This window comes from Lissotriton helveticus, chromosome 11 (assembly GCF_964261635.1).
Source record: "Lissotriton helveticus chromosome 11, aLisHel1.1, whole genome shotgun sequence".
Classification (NCBI taxonomy): domain Eukaryota; kingdom Metazoa; phylum Chordata; class Amphibia; order Caudata; family Salamandridae; genus Lissotriton; species Lissotriton helveticus.
The window spans coordinates 1,101,605,224-1,101,623,337 of record NC_136072.1 but is presented as its reverse complement, the minus strand read 5'-3'; the positions used below and the strand labels follow the sequence as shown (position 1 = coordinate 1,101,623,337).

At 49.1% G+C, this 18,114-nt stretch overlaps 1 protein-coding gene across 4 annotated transcripts in view; it reads right to left on the bottom strand.

The window, feature by feature from the left end:
- SMPD4 (sphingomyelin phosphodiesterase 4) overlaps positions 1-18,114 on the bottom strand; it is a 641,449-nt gene that overhangs the window by 117,584 nt on the left and 505,751 nt on the right. For all 4 annotated transcript variants that reach the window (XM_078667774.1, XM_078667777.1, XM_078667775.1 and 1 more), the window contains one exon: positions 3,723-3,813. In XM_078667774.1, coding sequence (XP_078523900.1) covers positions 3,723-3,813 — 91 coding nt within the window. The remainder of the gene's footprint in view (positions 1-3,722; positions 3,814-18,114) is intronic.

Here is an 18,114-nt window from a genome sequence, read left to right as displayed (position 1 = left end):
CGAGGTTGAGAGCCACCGGCCAGCTTCCTCGCCTCCGCTTCCTGGCCATCCTTTCCCGCTCTGTAAGACTCTAGCCAATACCAGGCCTCCTCTAGCGTTTCATGAAAATGGGTCTTTCCGTCTAGCACTATACGCAACTTGGCTGGGAAAAATAGGGAATACTGGATCCCTTCCGCGCGTAATTCCTTCACAGTTTGAAAGGACATGCGGCGCCGCTGCGTATCAAACGAATAGTCCGAAAAGAGAGTGACATTGCTGTTGTCCACCTGAAAGGGGCCATCACTGAAGGCCCTCCGCAGAAGCAAGTCGCGGTCCCGAAAATGTAGCAACCGTGCCACCACCGGTCGCGGAGTGTGCCCCTGCAACGGTGGTCTAGCCGGGACTCGATGCGCCCGCTCCAGGGTATAGAAGTTCGATAGCCCTTCAGGGGCAACAACAGTTCGAAGACAATTCTCCAAATAGGCCACCATGTCCGATTCCTCGATTTTCTCGGGCAGACCCACCACGCGGATGTTATTACGTCTATTCCTGCCTTCCGCATCCTCAGCTCACCGCTCTAATACCGCGAGACGATCCAGGACACCCGCCATTGATGCAGTCAGTGCAGTCTGTGCAGGGCCAATCTCTTGAAGTGTAGTTTCAGTCTGCTTCACCCGGTCGGCAAGTTTCGAGTGGTCTGCTCGCAGCAGTCCCAGTCCCGTTGCAACCTGGGCAATGTCCTGCTGGAGAGCAGCTCGAGTGTCCGCTATGGCCGCCAATATTCTATCTAGTTGTAGTTGAATCCCTGTACCTTGTGGCAGTTCCTGCTCACCCCTGTTCTCCTGTGGCGGGGATTCAGCATCCAATGGCAGTGGATCTCCTTCTTTCCATTCCCTAGGCTTGCCCATGACCGCGTCTGGTGTCGCACTCCAATCCTGCGCTGCGGTGCTCCCACGCCCCTCGCTCCAGTCTATTGGGCCGCACCTCTCGTACTCCTCAATCTGCCAATTCGGCCCCTGGGTATAACGCCACGCTTCTGCGGCTCATCAACTCGCGCCCACACCCCGGGCGCCTGCTCGGCAGTACTCCCGCCACCAGTCGCTCTCTCAATGGCCCGGCTCCGATATACACTCGGCCTCTCCTTGGAGCATATGTCGGTAATCCGATACCACCCGGGGACTCCACTTCCTCCGGTGAGCCCCTGGACTCACATTCGCTGCCTCCTCTGTGCTCTCCCCGCCCGCGGCAGCCTCCAAGCCTACTCACTGCACTGCGGGACGGGTGCCGGTTCAGTTTCCCTCTCGTTCTCCCCCCCCCCCACACCCGCGGCAGCCTCACTCCGCTCCTGTGCCGTGCGGGGTGGGGGTGGATCGCCAGCACTGCAGGGGTCCGTTACCAGCTGTACTGGTCGGTCTTTCTTTTGTCCTGTTGATGCGGGGTGGGCTCCCGCTGGGGCACGTATCAATCGGGCAGTCCGCGCCTCCCAGTAAGGTGTTCTCTCCTCGCCGCCACAGCCACCTCGTCATGCGCTGCGCAGTGGGGCAGGGGTCGCCGGTAGAGGGCCTCGGGTGGGTTTCTCTGATCCCGCTGGGGGTGCAGCAGTCAGCCCCAGTGCTGGTTTTGCGTCGCTGGGGGCAAGGCGTCCAATTCACAGCGGGTGGGCTCCGCTTTACTCACTTCCCGTCCTCTGCTTCGCGCATAGGCTCACCTTCTGCCAGCGGGCCACCACCGCAGCGCGGGCGTGCCCCACGAAGACTTCACCGCGGTGGGGGCACAGCCGCAGCCGACGCGGGTGGGCTCCGCTTGGCTCGCCTGTCCTCCCCCAATATACTCTTCGCAAAGATAGTCCAGTGTGAGCATGTGAGGTGCGATCAGACTCTCGGTCGGTCAGCTCCGGCGTGCCTCAGGGACCGCCTCACTCCCTGGAGGCCGTCTCTCCAGCCCCGACCATCCCGTGTTCCCTGGGGACGGGGCACCCTCTCTCCCCTGCCTAGAGCGCCGCACCAGCCAACAGCGCCACTGCAACCACTGCAGCCGTCCTCGGGGGAGGGGGGGTCCAGTGCTCCTCCACCTAGCGCGTTCCCAGCCGCAACTCTTCACCCCCACTCGATGCGCCTAGTGCCAGGCCCGGCCGAAAGCGAAACCAGGGATCAGCGCCATCTTGAATACTCTGGTGATCGGCACCCCGCTCAGTCCGGGAGCCAGCGCGCCCCTTTCTCGTGCGTCTTTGGGCAATTCTCAGCGCCCCCTCCGCTCCAGGTCTCCTCCCGCTCCTGGGGCTCTGTTTGGGGAATCGGGAGGCGTCGGTAACAGGAGAAGTTCGGGGGATCGGGCGCGGAGCTAAATGCTCATGCAGCCTGTCCCATCGGCTCCTAAGCAACGCCCCCCAAGTGAGCTAAAGAATGATGATGCATTAAACTCAGATCAGTTGACTGGGGGTGAGTGAGTGATTTGCTCCAACGCTCCATCCATCATCCCCTTTGGTATCACTTTGTTCGCCCTAAGTTGGCCGGGTATGCCCAGACGTGGGTCCCTCGCTCACTTTGCCACTGGATTCAAGCTAGCCTGGCGATTAGCCAGAAACCGGTCCCAGGATGCTTGTTTCTGGCCCAGGGAAGACATGGCTTGGCAGTTCGGGCTAGACTGTACCCGTGAGGCACAAGGTCAGACTGATTTGCATATCGCCATGTCTGAACTGGGGTGGTGGAGTGAGCTAAAGAATGATGATGGATTAAACCCAGATCGGTTGCCTGGGGGTGTTTTATTTGCTCCAACGCTCCGTCCATCATCCCCTTTGGTATCGCTGAAGGATCCTGCAGCATTTTGAACTTCTGCTCTGTGTTTCCCTGAAGCAATTTGTCCAGCACTTGATAACCCTTAGCTTTAGCGCTTGCGTTGAAGAGAGTTCTCGTTCTTTGTTAATAAGACGTACCACACTAGTCTGCACCAGGGACACCAAATGAGTGTGCATAGATTGGTGCAAACTGGGGCCATGCAACCCAGCTCTTAGTTCCAGCTCTTACTCCCAGAACCCTGGCCTAAATTCTAAGAACTAAAGTAAGTTCACTGGATACACATTCCTAATGCTGCTTAACACAAATTTCATCAGTAGGCTACACACTGCTGATCAGCATTAGATCAAAAACACTGCAGAAAAATAGAGTCAATACACTACAAACCCTGCATGCAGACGTGCAAAGGCAAAAGCACTGGTGGATAGACATGACTTGCAGCTTAAATACCATACAAAAAAAGTCATGCAACTAACACGACAAGATCTTCAGGAAAAACTCGCTAAATAATATCAACAATAAAGGACAGCACACAACTTGAGTCCAAAAACAGAAGCATGGACATCCAACCTAGATACACAACACTTCAGGAAAAAACATGTGGAATGACCATAAACACTACCAGTTAGTCTCATGGATCATATCGCAGATGGTACAGAACAGATATGCAACTAGCAGACTAAAACACACAGAATATAAAAAAAGATTTACAGATAGGCAAAAATCACAGAAAAAGTGAAGGATCGGTCACAATCATCACAGTACGAACAGGGAGCTTGCACCCCAAACAAATACCTAAGAACACAGACTGCATAATGGCATCCAGTGGCATCTGCATCCCTTCACTCACTCAATACTCTGCCAAGTCTTCACATTATCATGCCTTAGTCTGAAGTTAACAAACTTATTGGGCAGTGTGACTCCATTTTACCTCCCTGAAGTGGTACTTACTGCGCGGAAAGATGCATCCAGAGGCCAATGACCAAAGCAGTGCTGGAGGAATATGTAAAGCTTCTGCTGAACAAAACGTGGTATCACAACCCTGAGAATACAAATGAAGGTAATAAATACTTCATGGACTGCTTCAAGATGCAGGTTGGAAGTACAACATTAATGGCTACGCACAATTTCTCCTACACCCAAACCCTTTTACATGCCTGTTTGATCACCTGTTACTTTTGTGAAATATTATTTATTAATTTTTAACACACAAAACAACAGCATCTCAACAGGTTACAAGGAACATTATTTTCAAATTAGTACATAAATAGTATTGTGAGTATAGATCAAAAGAGTGACATTCATGTGAAAGTTCTTCAGGACACATTAACCATCAAAGTTATTTATATATCATGAGTCTTTTGAAAGGGGTGGGAGCCAGAGGAGTAAATCAGGTGATAAACAGATAACATAGGGTCAGTTCTGTACATTAGAATACATAGCTCCTTAGCCACAGCCAACACTTGTTTGTACACACAGGTCCATTTGTTTAGTTAACTGTAAAGATTTCTGAGGCCTGTGGTGAGTGGAAGGATCTCAGCTCTAAACTTTCATAAGAATACTTTCTATACACTTACCACTTAGATTATTAAGTGTAGTTGCGAACCATCGGTTAACCTTCCTAGGAACAATATATGCAAGAGATCAGCGAAATTCAATTTCCATCCCCATTTGCAGCCTTCTTTCTGCCACACCAGGGGCATTTCACCAAAACTGATGGCATATTCTTGCTTTTACGTTTAAATCAGTTTATTAGTGTTTCCATTATTTGAAACCAATACATTGTTTTGAACAGTACATCTCACATGCTTTACAGTGAGCCATTAGAAGAAGATGTTCATGCTAGTGGTACAATCATAATACAATGTTCTGACAATCCTTGCCAATGTTAGAAATGATTCAACGTTGCGTCTGTAAGCTAAGTCTAAACATGAAACCAAGAACGGGAACTCCCACCCCTCCCCCTACCCTTTCGGTACTCCTTGAGGTAAACGAGAAGCATTTAGTTATGGATCCATGGTTTCTCGTATTATGCATTCGCAGGGGGTTGGTTCTCTGTTCCTAAATCTGTGAAGCTTAACACTCAAATACCTGGGCTGACTGACCTCATTAAATTCTTTTGATAATGTAAAAAATGGTGTCCACATTTTCCGAAATGAGCTCTCGGAACTAGTGAGAGAAGCAGAGATACATTCCATGTCAAGGATATACCATACCCTGAGTAGCCACCCTGTGTAGGTGGGAGAGGTGGATGTCCCCCAGTGTGTAAGAATGTTCTGGAGTGCTGCCCCTAGTGCCAACCCCTTCTGTAGTCCCCTTACACTTTTGAGTGGGTATGTAACTATGTAACTGGATTGGGGAGGCCCTGAACCACATACACTGGTAGATGTGGTATCCGGGTATCGAATAGTTGGTCTACATTGTCTAGGATTCCAGACAAGTAAGTGGTTAGTTTTGGGCACCCCCATAACAAATGTATTAGTGTACCCTCTTCCTTGCATCCCTTCCAAAAAGTGGGGCTTCTGTCTGGGTTACCCCTATGTAGGTGCACCGGCCTGAGATACCAGTATGTAGCTACTTTCATAGTTGTTTCAATACTGGCCACGTTGTGGGCTGTGTGCTTTGCCCTGTAGTATATCCCTTCCCAGTCCTTCGGAGTTAACTGCAAAACACACAAGATGATGGACGGAATTTTGCACAATGGCAAAACATTCACTCCCAGTCACATATCTGGGTTTAATCCATGGTTATTTTGCTCTTCAAGCCACCCCAGTTCAGACATGGCCATATGCAAATCAGTCTTGACCCTGTGTCTAATGAGAACAGTCCAGCCCGAACTGCCAAGCCATGTATTCCTTGGACCGGAATCAAGCAACCTAGGACTGGTTCCTGGCTATCAGCCGTCTTCAGCCAGGATAGCTTGACTCCAGTGGCTTAGTGAGCACGGGAGCCACGTCTGGTCATACCCTTCCCAGATAGGGTGACCAGCAAAACACACAAGATGATGGACGGAATGTTGCACTATGGCAAAACATTCACCCCCAGTCACAGATCTGGGTTTAATCCCTCGTTATTTTGCTCACCAAGCCACCCCAGTTCAGACATAGCCATATGCAAATCAGTCTTGACCCTGTGCCTCATGGGAACAGTCCAGCCCGAACTGCCAAGCCATGTCTTCCCTGGACCGGAATCAAGCATCCCAGGACCGGTTTCTGGCTATCCGCCGTCTTCAGCCAGGATAGCTTGACTCCAGTGGCTTAGTGAGCAGTGCATTTGATAGTGTTGTATTGACGAGTGACTGCATGCATGAGTGATTGTATGCGTAAATGAGTGGATGTGCATGTACACCTAGGAATCAGTGAGTACGTATATAGTAACTGGTATTGGTGTGTCGATGGCTTTGAAAATGGTAGTCTGTATTTTACAGTGGGTGCATCAAAAGCTATATTAGAGTGTGAGGAGGTGCATCCGATTTTCACGTAGATGATGTAATTTGAGATGTCATCGGTGATGTCACTGAACATGTCATGAATGATGTAATATGTGACGTCATCAGCAGTGCATTGCCGGGGCGCGAGTTATAGTTAGCTGAACTAACTAGAACAGCAGAATTTCTCTGGTTTTGTATGAGTGATATGTCCAAATAACTAGAACGTCCCTGAAACCTATGTTTTTTTCAGTGAATTTCAATTTTTTTAAAATGCTAATTTCTAACTATAACATCCCTAAAACCTATGGTTGTTTCAGTGAATTTCAAAGGTTTTTTAAATGCTAATTTCTAACTATAACATAGCAGTCGCATTTCCAGAGTGGTGGAAAAAGGTGAGTGTGGCCTTCAAACATCTCTTAGCAATCGCACTGTGTGGGATTTACTGGGGGTTACAGGAGTAGTAGTTAGCCCCCAACGTCAACCTTGGGGGCCAACTAGCCTTTTTATTACCACCAGTAAGTCCCACACAGCATGATTGCTAATTTCTTATATCAGGCCCGTTCCTCCCTGCACCACTGTGCAAACGCACCCCCTAGCACGTTGTAAGTTGGGGGATTAAGTCCCCTTGAATCCTGAGGGTCCCTGTGGGCCAACTAGCCCACCAGGTACCTCCAGTAAGCGCCACAGAGCTGCTTTACAGAGAGGTGGTTCAAGGCCACACCCCTTTTTACACCCCTCTGCAACAAAGCTCTGTGGAGCTTACTAGAGGTACCTGGTGGGATAGTTGGACCCCAGGGACCCTCAGGATTCAATGGGACTTAATCCCTCGACTTATAACGCACCAGAGGGCCCGTTTGCACAATGGTGAAGGGAGGGTGTGGGACTTGATGTGACAAGTGTGCAAATGCGCCCTGTGGTGCATTTTAAGTTGGGGGATTAAGTCCCCTTGAGTTCTGGGGGTCCCTGGGGTCAAACTAACCCACCAGCTATCTCCAGTAAGCGCCACAGAGCTGCATTGCAGAGAGGTGTAAAAAGGCACGTAGCCTCGGACCACCTGGAGGTACCTGGTGGGGTAGTTGACAGCCATTAAACAATCACATCACCAATTTTAAGCCTCATGTACTGGCGTATGCTGTTAACTTTGCGTAGTATTCAATAGCACAATATATACACAATATAAGTTAACAATTACACTAGTCATATATACAGCCAGAAATGTTACATTTGGATATTAAAATTCAAATTTTTGAGACATAATATTCACATATTTCCACATAATTTTACGCTACCTTTTCTTTAAATTACACACTCCACTTTACGCCATTCCACTGCACTGTACGCTATTTACGGTATGCCACTCCAATTTACAAAATAAAAATTTCAAAGTAGTAAAAGTTATACTTATAACTCAATTTATACTTCAGCACCACCTTAACCTTCAGATAACTCGCTAACTTCCGTAGTCTTCTCACCTCACTCGCCACACTACATTAACTATAACTCGCTACTTTTCCATGCACTACCTATACCATTGCATATTACAGACGTTAGAGAATGTGAAATCACTGCATTAATAACACTTAAGACATATGAAATTCCATGATTTGCCTGAACACACTGCATGGTACAGTGGTGAGTTAATACAGTACTGCGAGTTAAGTGAGAAGACTGTGCACAGAGGTTCACGAGTGATCTGATTGTTAAGGTGGTGTGTAAGTATAAATGAGTTCGAAGTATGATTTATATTTCTTTGAAAGTGGTGCATAAATGATAAATTAAAGATGTGACAATTAGTGTTTGTGTTGTTTGAGAAAGGTTTCTATACCAAAAATAATGCAAGTTTTCCTAACTATAACTTATCTTTAACCTTTGTTTTTTGTGAGATCTATCTATCTATCTATCTATCTATCTATCTATCTATCTATCTATCTATCTATCTATCTCTCTATCTCTCTATCTATCTATCTGTTGCACCTCCTAGCTAACTCAAGTGCTGCTTTATTTTTCTTTTAATTTTGCCCATCTGGGAAGTCTTGCCTGATCTACACATCGTTCCTGGGGTCAGGTGTGCGCCCGAAGCCCTCTTATGTTCCATTTGTCACTTTTTGTTATACCCAGGACGAAGGCTACAGTAATTGGCATCCTTTAATTTTCTCTACATGAACTTTTTCAGTTGCTGGCACCAGAATAAAATTTCCCGTCTTTCAATGGGATTTGCTTATTCTTCTAATCTTTAGATATTAGACTAATGAGAGGCAAAGACATAAAAAGTCAGTCTCTTAAGATATATACCCTTGTCTTAAATCCCAGACCAAACAGAGACCAGCACTACCTGAGGTCTCTTTTGAGTACGAAATGACAGGCTTGTAAGAAATGCTGGTGGAGCAATGCTGATATTGTGGAAACCAAATAGACAGCAACTGAACACAGGTTAGACAGCATATCTAAGAAGAAAATGGGTATTAGTTCAACTGCACAGAAAAGGACCAAGAGCGCAGAGTCTTTTTTAGCTTAACAACACGGAACATAAGCAACACCGCACTGTTACATAGATCAACCACCTGTAGGATAGGATTGAGAAATAAACAAAAATTCAAAAGGGTAGGCGCTGAGCATGACAGTGACTAGAATGATTCTTTAGAAAGCTTCTAGAGAAAATAGATATACCTTTGAGACCTCCACATCGTAGTTCTGATGAAGGCAGTGAGGTTACCCACAAAAGGTAAAATCAAAACAAGAAGTGCCATGGTACATGCAGTGCTGCTGACACAGTATACAGATTTAGCAAGACTACTGTGATGGACAAAGAAAAAGGCGGCAATGTCCCAATGAAAGCATCCAATCTACTTTTCATGCATTATTCCAGCGACTATCACTATGGAGGAAAGACTTGCTGGGTCTGAGGAAAGCCTCTGTAGAGCTGGGCACTCAGACCAGTGTGCTCTGTCCGCCAGCCTACGGTCAGTGATACGCAATAAGGAGTTAATAGTTAAAAAGGCATGGGCTCCGACATCTCAAGTTGAAAGAATCACTAAGGGTTTACATTTTTGCTGGTTTGTTAATAGCAAGTAATAATGTCACTAATCTGTATCAGCTCCAGCTAGGTTTCTTTAAATCAAACCTTTAGCTCGGCCCTGGGTACCTGCGGCACCGAGCAGTCTGGCTAAATTCAAAGGAAAACAAGTGTAAAGCATTTATCAGTACCAGTCAGTCAATAAGTAAGAAAAAAGAAAAACCGTATTCCAATTTATAGAAATAGATATTGTTATCTTCACAACAAAAATGTAAGAAAACAACAACATCAGATGAAGGGGACCGGAGATATGATTTTTGCAAGGTTTTATTTTTTTAATCACTGCATTTCACTTTAAAAAGTTAGTAAAAGTTTTCAAAAGTATGTAAATCAATGCTTTTCACTCTTAGCAATAGTCTATGAGCCTTGAACGTGATGGGCCGGGGCAAAGTCAAAGTTTCAGGCCGAGTGGGAGGCGGACCCCAGATTGGTCACAGTCAAGATTTCACCTTCGGTCTTTTTTTCCATTGACCGTTAGGTCAGCGGGGCCTCTGTAGCCTAAGTCCGGTCTTGGATTTGACGTTGACAGATTGGCGAAGTCCAGGGTTCCAGTGACAGCCTCATTTCTTACCAGCATTCAGTGCTACCTACAAACCAGCCAGTAGCAGTAGTCTATTAGCCTCCATTACTTTTGCTTTAAGCTGGCAAGCGGCAGGTGTGTGGCAAGAAAGAGTCCACTATAGCACTAGCCAAGCGTCCAGAACCTGAGAGAGCCCTTCTGGGGGCTAGAACCCCCCCTTCTACGACACCAGCGGAGTCCAGTGTGAGCTGGTCAGCTGGGCACTTTGCAGGTTCTGGGCTTCTTCAGCTTTTGTGTCCCTGAAGCTCAACAGGAAAATAACCAACTACCCCTTTGATTCCACACAGTGGTCCTTGGTAGGAGTGTGAGCAAGTCGAACCCTTGGAGTCTCTCTACTTGGGTTCAATGGCAGGAGAAGTCCTTCTCTTTCTGATGTCCTGTCTTGGTTCAGGAGGTGAAGCAGGTGCAACGTTCCTTGATGCAGCCTTTTTTTCTCAGGTCCAGCAGGTGCAGTCCTTCTTTCCAGAATACACCGCTGTTCTGAGACTGGAAGCCAGGGGTGGCACTTTTTTTTTTTACCAATTTTGAGTTTGTGCTACTATTCCCACTGCTTAATCCTATCTACTTTTACATAATTACCTATTGGGTTGCCAAGTTAGTTAACTTTGGTAATGACTTTGATTCCTCAACTTAGAATTATCCCCAGGCGTCAGACTGGATACGGGGAATTTTTTCTTCAGCAGTACCCCTGCACATCGATAGGGGGCGTCGGTCCACTCCGTGTTAGTCGTTAGTGTTGTGGTCGCCAGAATGACGTAGCAGTATCTACTTGGACGAGGTTCGTGCTGACGTCAGTTCTTTTACACAACATTCCACGCCAGAAGCGCAGAGCCATGCAAGACACTGACCACTGGTGCACAAAACTAGGGCCCTGAAAGGGAGTCCCTTACTCTAGAAGTCAGTTTGCAGAACGGGGAGGATGGGTGGGGCGGTGAGGAATCCATAACTAATCTATGTCTCTTGCAGATATATTGTTACCAAAGGTAAGTAACTTGTTCATCTGAAAGAGACAATTAGTTATGGATTCCTCACCTTAGAATAGATACCCCAGCAATACCAACCCCGGAGGTGGGTCTGCGAACCAAGTTCACACCAGAAAGTCCTGGAGAACAGAACGGCCAAAGAAGCCGTCTCTCCGGACTTGGCTGTCCAGGCAGTAGTGTTTGGTAAACGTGTAGAGTGAAGCCAATGTAGCAGCCTGGCAGATGTCAAGAAGGGGGACTCCACGTCCCAAAGCAGTAGTGGCTGCCGTTGCCGTGGTGGAATGGGCGCTCAACCCCACTGGAGGTTCCTTTTTCACGAAAGAATAGCAGATTTTGATGCAAAGAACGACCCATCGGGAGATGGTTCGTTGTTGCACGTCCAACCTTTCTTGGTGCCCCCATAGCCATCAAAGAGCTAGGCATCCACCCGGAATTGTTCTGTGCGATAAAGATAGTGCACGTTTTGGATCCAGACAGAGCAGCCTCTCTTCCCCTTTAGAAGGATGCGGGTGCAGTAACTAGGTGGGCAAAGTGATGGTCTGTCCTATGTGGAAAGAGGTAACCACTTTGGGAAGGAAGGCCTAGTATGAAGGACAACTTTGTCCGGATGATGAGCCAGGAAAGGAGGTTTAGAAGAAAGGGCTTGAAGCTCACTCACCCTGCAAGCAGAGGTGATGGCAACCAGAAAGGCAGTCTTAAGTGTCAGAAGTCTGAGAGGACAATTAAGTAGTGGCTCGAAAGGAGCGCACATACGATAGGTGAGAACCAGGTTCAAGTCTCACTGGGGCATTACGAAAGGGGTTGGAGGAAACAAGTGAGCAATGCCCTTAAGGAAGAGATTTACAATAGGGGACTTGAAAAGAGAAGGCTGGTCAGACAGCCCAAATGGCCGAAAGATAGCCTTTGAGAGTGGCCAGAGCAGAGCCCTGCTGGGCCAAAGAAAGAATGAAGAGGAGAACCTCTGAAAGGGGGGCAGAAGGGGGATCCAGGTAACCCCCCCAAGCTCACCATCGACTCATTGTGGCCTACCTGTGTTGGCCCTGCGCCCAAGTCAAAGGACACAATCAAGAGCCTGGGCATCAGGTTAGATAAGTCCCTTAACTTTAATTGTCAAGCAGCGAAACTTTCAGCCACTTGCTTCGGTCTACTCAGGCTCCTAAGAAAAATTCTCCCCTTACTTCCCTTCCAAGCGAGACAGATCATGGTCCAGGGTCTCATTCTGTCTCGTCTGGATTTTGGGAATGCCCTCTATTTAGGGGCCCCTCAGGCCACCTTGCGCAAGCTCCAGATCATCCAAAATTGGCCAGCCCAAACACTCCTCCAGATCCCTCGTCGACTCCCAGTTAAACCCGGACTAAAGAACCTCCACTGGCTCCCAGCCAGGGAAAGAATTGAATTCAGGGCCCTGTGCATCGCCCACCGAGTCTTTTGGAAAACGGGCCTTGTCTTTAATCAATCACTGGTCACCTCCTATCACCCGAACAGACAGCTCAGATCAGCATCTTCTCTCCTCGAAACAGTGTCCAGGATCAAGAGAGACAGATGTGGGGGTCGTTCGTTCTCCTATAACCCGGCCAAGCTTTGGAACTCGCTTCCCCTTCATCTGAGATCAGAGCACAACTTACTCCCTTTCCGCAAACATTTGAAAACCCCGCTTTTTAATAAACCGGAATAGTCTCAAACTGTTCATCTGCACGCGTTGTCTGTAGCGCTAGGACACCCGAGGGTAGCTATCGCGCTTAACAAATGGTCTTTTCATTTAATTTCATCCACAGCCTTTGCTAAGCACCATGCCACAAACTTGTTCCATCTACAGACGTATACTGTTTTGGTGGAGGGACGCCTGGCTGCCAAGATAACATTGCAGACTTCGTGAGGAAGGTCAAAAGCTGTCAACTGTCGCAGCTCAATCTCCACGCAAGGAGGTGGAGGCTGGACAGGTTTAAGTGGAGGAAGTCAACTGCTTCTGCGACAGAAGATCCTCCCAAAGAGGCAGTCGGATCGGAGGATCGATGGCCATGTGAAATAGCTCGGGATACCATACTCTTAGTGCCCAATCCTGGGCCACAAAAATGACTTCACGTCCCCAGCCATGCAGAGGCTGGACGGCTTGTGCAGGGCTCTGGCTCTGGATGGAACGTGGTGGGGCACCCCTTCCGCAGAGACGAAACGGGAGAAAGGCAGACTGCGCTGGGCGGGAGGTGAATGTGAGGCCCAAGGACCTGGCCGTAGCCCTGGAGTCTTTAGGGCATTGTCCTCCTTGTCGCCAAACAAGCAACAGCCATCAAAGGGCATGTCCAAAAGTGTAGCTCGGACATCACCCGAAAAGCCAGTAGACCTCAACCAGGCATAGCTTCTAAGGGCTACTGACGTGGAAATCGTGCTGCCTAGGGAGTCGGCGGTGTCCAACCCACAACGAATGGCGAACTTCGCTGCGTCTCTCCCTTCACCAACTGCACAGGAGAGCATGGTCTGGGCCTCCTCCGGGCACTGTAAGAGCACCTGCGCAACCATGTCCCACACTGAGTAGGAGTAGCGGCCCAAAAGACATGCGGTGTTCACCGACCGCAGCCCTAAGCTGGAGGAAGTAAACCTCTTCTTCAGAAGGTGGTCCAGCTTCTTGGATTCCCTATCAGGTGGTGCGGTAGGGACTACCTCCTTGGCAGTCGAGGCTTGGACCACCAAGCTCTCAGGGGTGGGGTGTTAGGGGAGGAAAATGGGGTCATCTGGGGCAGGGCGGTGGCATCGGGCAATCATCCTATCCACAGGAGCCCCTGTGTTGGGCTTGGACCAAGTGCTCAAAAGGATGTCCATGAGGGCCTCATTGAATGGCAGCAGGGGCTCCGTAGAGGCCGCTGCCAGCTGAAGAACCTCGGTCAGGAGGTTAGTCCTGACTGCCACCGTAAGAAGCTCGAGGTGTAAGGCCTCCACCGCCCTACGCAACATCACTGCCTAAGATTCACCCTCCTCCGTAGCCACGGTTGGGGAGAAAGCATGCCACGGTCTGAGGAATTATCCAAACCACTATCCTCACCCAACTACTCTCTCCAGTTTGGTTCTTCCAACTGGTCTGCTAGAGGGTCCACAGATCCCTCCCAGTCCACCTCACCCTCCTCTGGTAGCCACTCAGGGCGACGGGGAACACCAGGGGAGAACAATGGTATAAAAGTACCGGTCGGCACTGGTCCCGATGTCGGTCCGGCTCGGTGTCCACATCGAGGGGGAGGCTGGAGTCGATGTCGGCTGGGGACACAATCGGCATTGGAGGGAGCGGAGGTGTCGTCACTGGATTCGGCGTCGGAGGACGTGTCACAGGGTCGACTGGCGCCGATCTGGATCCAGGTCTGGATCCTTGGGGGCCCTCCGGCGCTGGAGCCAAAGTCGCCAGTATCGAAGGCCTAGAGCCCCCAGCCGAGCCTGCAGGGCCCGAGGGCGCCACGGCTTAGTCGGGCTGCCTAAAGTTGGAATGCAAGGCTTCATAAAAGCTTTGAAGCGAGGCAGGAGTCGCTCCAGCTCCCGGAAAGGAAGGGAAGGCCGGAGTCGACCCTACCATCACTAGCTAATACCACCCCCATCCCTCAGAGTGAGATCAATTCTTCAGTATCCACTCACATACTGGCTACAAGCGGCCAGCGATCTCCACGCCCCTTACAAAAAAATTAGACTGTCACGGCGAGCTGATGCCAACAGGTGGAAATCGGCCCTACGGCAGTTAGAACGCCAATGGCGCCGTCAATACGACCCTGAACTAAAAATTAATTATACTAAGGCCAGGAAGGACTACATGACTGCCATCTCCGCTGCAAAGGCGGCTTACTTCTCGTCCCGAATTCTAGAATCCTCAAACAGATCTAAGGATATTTTTTCTATCCTTAATGAACTGACGAACCTGGTCAATGTCCGCCCTAAGATAACTCCCACCCAGTCACTTTGCGACTCACTTAACACCTACTTTAGCGGCAAAATAACAGATATTAAAACCAGCATTCCTCAACAGGCGTTCCCACTCACTACTGGTATGGCAATCAAATCAAGCCCCAGCACCCTCAGTAGGTTCTCGCCTATAACTCAGGACCAGTTTTGGGAACTACTGACAAGAGTAAAATCCGGTGCCCCCTCAGACTGCTGCCCCCCCTACATCTTGAAAGAATGTTTCTCCACCTACCCGGCCCCTGCCCTCACACTCCTAAATGACTCCCTGACTTCCGGTATAGTTCCTTCAGCGTTTAAAGAAGCTACGGTCATACCGCTTCTGAAAAAACCCAGGGCCGATCCAGCCTGTAAGGCTAATTACCGGCCCATCTCCTTATTGCCCTATCTGGCTAAAGTCCTGGAGGCCCACGTGGCCAAATGCCTCTCTAATTTCCTTGAGGATTCCTCCTGTTTCGATCCCCACCAGGCTGGTTTTCGGCCGGCATACTCCACAGAGGCAGTAGTCACCACAGTCCTGGATACGCTGCGAGACTGCGCTGACAAACGCTCCCCACAGGCCTTGGTGCTCCTGGACCTGTCGGCCGCGTTTGACACGGTCAACCACAACATCTTGTTCGACCGTGTCGGACAGGCCGGCATACGGAGCACAGCGGCTTGTTGGCTGAGGTCCTTCCTGGAGAACCGCACGCAGGCAGTACGTCTTGGAGACCTAACTGGCACTAAACAGTCCATCACATGCGGAGTGCCACAGGGCGCTTCCCTGTCACCCCACCTGTTCAATCTATAGATACTCCCTTTGATCCAGACCCTTAGAGACGAACAGGTGAGGGTCTACAATTATGCCGACGACTTACAGCTACTTTTCACTATCGACAACACTGAAAACTCTATCCTGCACTTCCAGTCAACCATGAGGTTCATCAAATCTTGGATGGACCAAAACCAGCTGAAACTGAACCCACGAAAAACCGAGCTGGTCCTTACTGGGGATAGCGTCAAGCACTGGGGCCCCCACTACTGGCCTCCGGATTTAGGTCAAGCCCCGACACCCTCCCCATCGGCCAAAACACTTGGAGTCATCGTGGACTGTGACCTTTCATTAAAGGCACAAGTGGGCCAGGTGGTCTCCAAATGCTGCTTCCAGTTAAAAAAAAAATCCGGAAGGTTCGGCGTCTACTCACGCCCGAGGCAATCACCCAGGTCGTGATCGCTACCGTTCTGTCCCATCTGGACTACGCGAACGCCATCTATCTAGGTCTTCCCAACTACCTACTAAAACATCTCCAGATGGTACAGAACTATGCCGCGAGGCTAATCCTGAAACAACCGAGGCGACATGCAGCTACTCCCCTACTCAGGAAACTGCATTGGCTTCCAGTCACCCAGCGCTGTGCATTCAAAACAGGGTGTATGATATTTAAGTCTTTGCACTGCAAAAGCCCCAAATTCATTGACCTACTAATCACCAGATACATACCACCCTGCAACCTACGCTCACTCCACCAGGGCCTCCTCCAGACGCCTTCTTTTAAACTTAAGCACGCTGGAGGCCGTAGATTTGCAACACTTGCCCCCTGTTTATGGAACACCTTCCCTCTGGAGATTCGGAACTGCCAAGACCTCCTCTCTTTACGGAAAGCCTTGAAGACTTGGCTCTTCAGACAAGCACTTCAATAATCTTCTATCTCTCATCTACGTTTATGTTACTGTTGATATCAGCGCCAAGAAACCAATCGGTGATAGCGCGCTTAACAAATACCATAATAACATAACATAACAATAACAGGCTTCGCGGGCGGAGCCGGACGACTACCTTCCACTTCCCGCATCGGCCGAAAGAACGCAAAGAGTGACGAGGCTTCTTCGCCTTCTTCTTGTACTTTGATTGACCCGAAGACTTCGATGACGAGTGGTGGTGGCTCCAACGACTGGTCCCATGACTTCCCCTCTCGACCGGGACCTCGAACAGCGCTGAGCGTACTGCCGGGCCTTGAGAAGCGGTTGGGTCGGCCCGTGGTCGCGCTCCAAGCACATAAGGCACACGAGGTTCAGTCCGTGACCGACATCAATTTGCGACAGGAGTCGCAAGCCTTGAAGCCGGTCCGATGTGACATCCCTCCGTGCACCAGGAGTCGAGCGACTCAAAAAAGGTGTCGACAAAAGTCGCAAAAAGTGACTCAAAGTACGTCTCTCTCCGGATCGGAGGTCAGCAAGCGAGGGCGGCGTCTAAGTAGATACCACAACATCATTTCGACAACCACAACGCCAACGACGAACACGGAGTCGACCGACAGGGGTACTGCTGAAGAAAAAATTCTCCGGATCCAGTCTGACGCCTAGGGGTCATTCTACGGTGAAGAATCTATAACTAATTGTCTCTTTCAGATCAATCTCACATTGCATCTCTGCCCAAATCCAAGACGTCTGGACACTTCTTCCCCGAAACAGAGAAATGTGCACACCCCTAAAGTGTGTCCAGTATAATGAGCCACCTCTCCTGGAAAAGCCAGTTCTGCAACAGGTTTTCCCATTATGGAAGTGATGCCAGCCTACCTGCACAAAGGGAAGGGCAGGTTGCAGTGTCATTCACATTTACCTATCAGAAGCACCTTTGAAGCTGGGCCATCTGTGCCCAAAGCCCTCTGGCCATCTTGTTGGAGCAAGTCACACCTCCTCCCACCAATAGTCCTTTTTTTCCTATTCCTGAGAGCTTTTCACACCTCTTGGCAGAAGGACAACAGGCTGTCTCAGGTGACAACTGCTGTATTTAATCAGAAACGGTGACTAGAACTTTTGAGCAAGAAAGTCACTTTAGCATTAGAAATTATTTTAAATCGGACTTCAGCATTAAGACGGATTTAACGTAACAAGTAATTTGATACCTTGGAGTACAATATTGCGTGGACCCAAATAAAAGTTAGCACTTGGAGCAATGGCTCGTGAAACTCAAGGTAAGCCAAGGCCTTAGTACAGTGAAAACCAGAACATGTAAAGGTTAAATATGACATGTTCTTTTCAATATCTGGCACACTGCTTGATAGGCTACTAAGGCTGGTCCTGGGGTGACTTAGAAATATTAATAAAAAGGAAGGTTTGGACATGGCTAAAAGGGCTGCTTTGCCATGTTGAGTTGGCAGTTTAAAAACTGCCCGACTAGCCTGTAATGACAGATCTACAGCCATGTTTTCACTTTGTCACAAGTGGTGGTACAATAAGTGCTGCAGTCCACTTTTGACATTTAACTTACTAGCCTTGGGTACACTTTGTAGCATGCACTAGGGACTTATAGGTAAGTTAAATATGCCAATTGCATATACACTTTTAGGGGTCAGAGCACATGCACT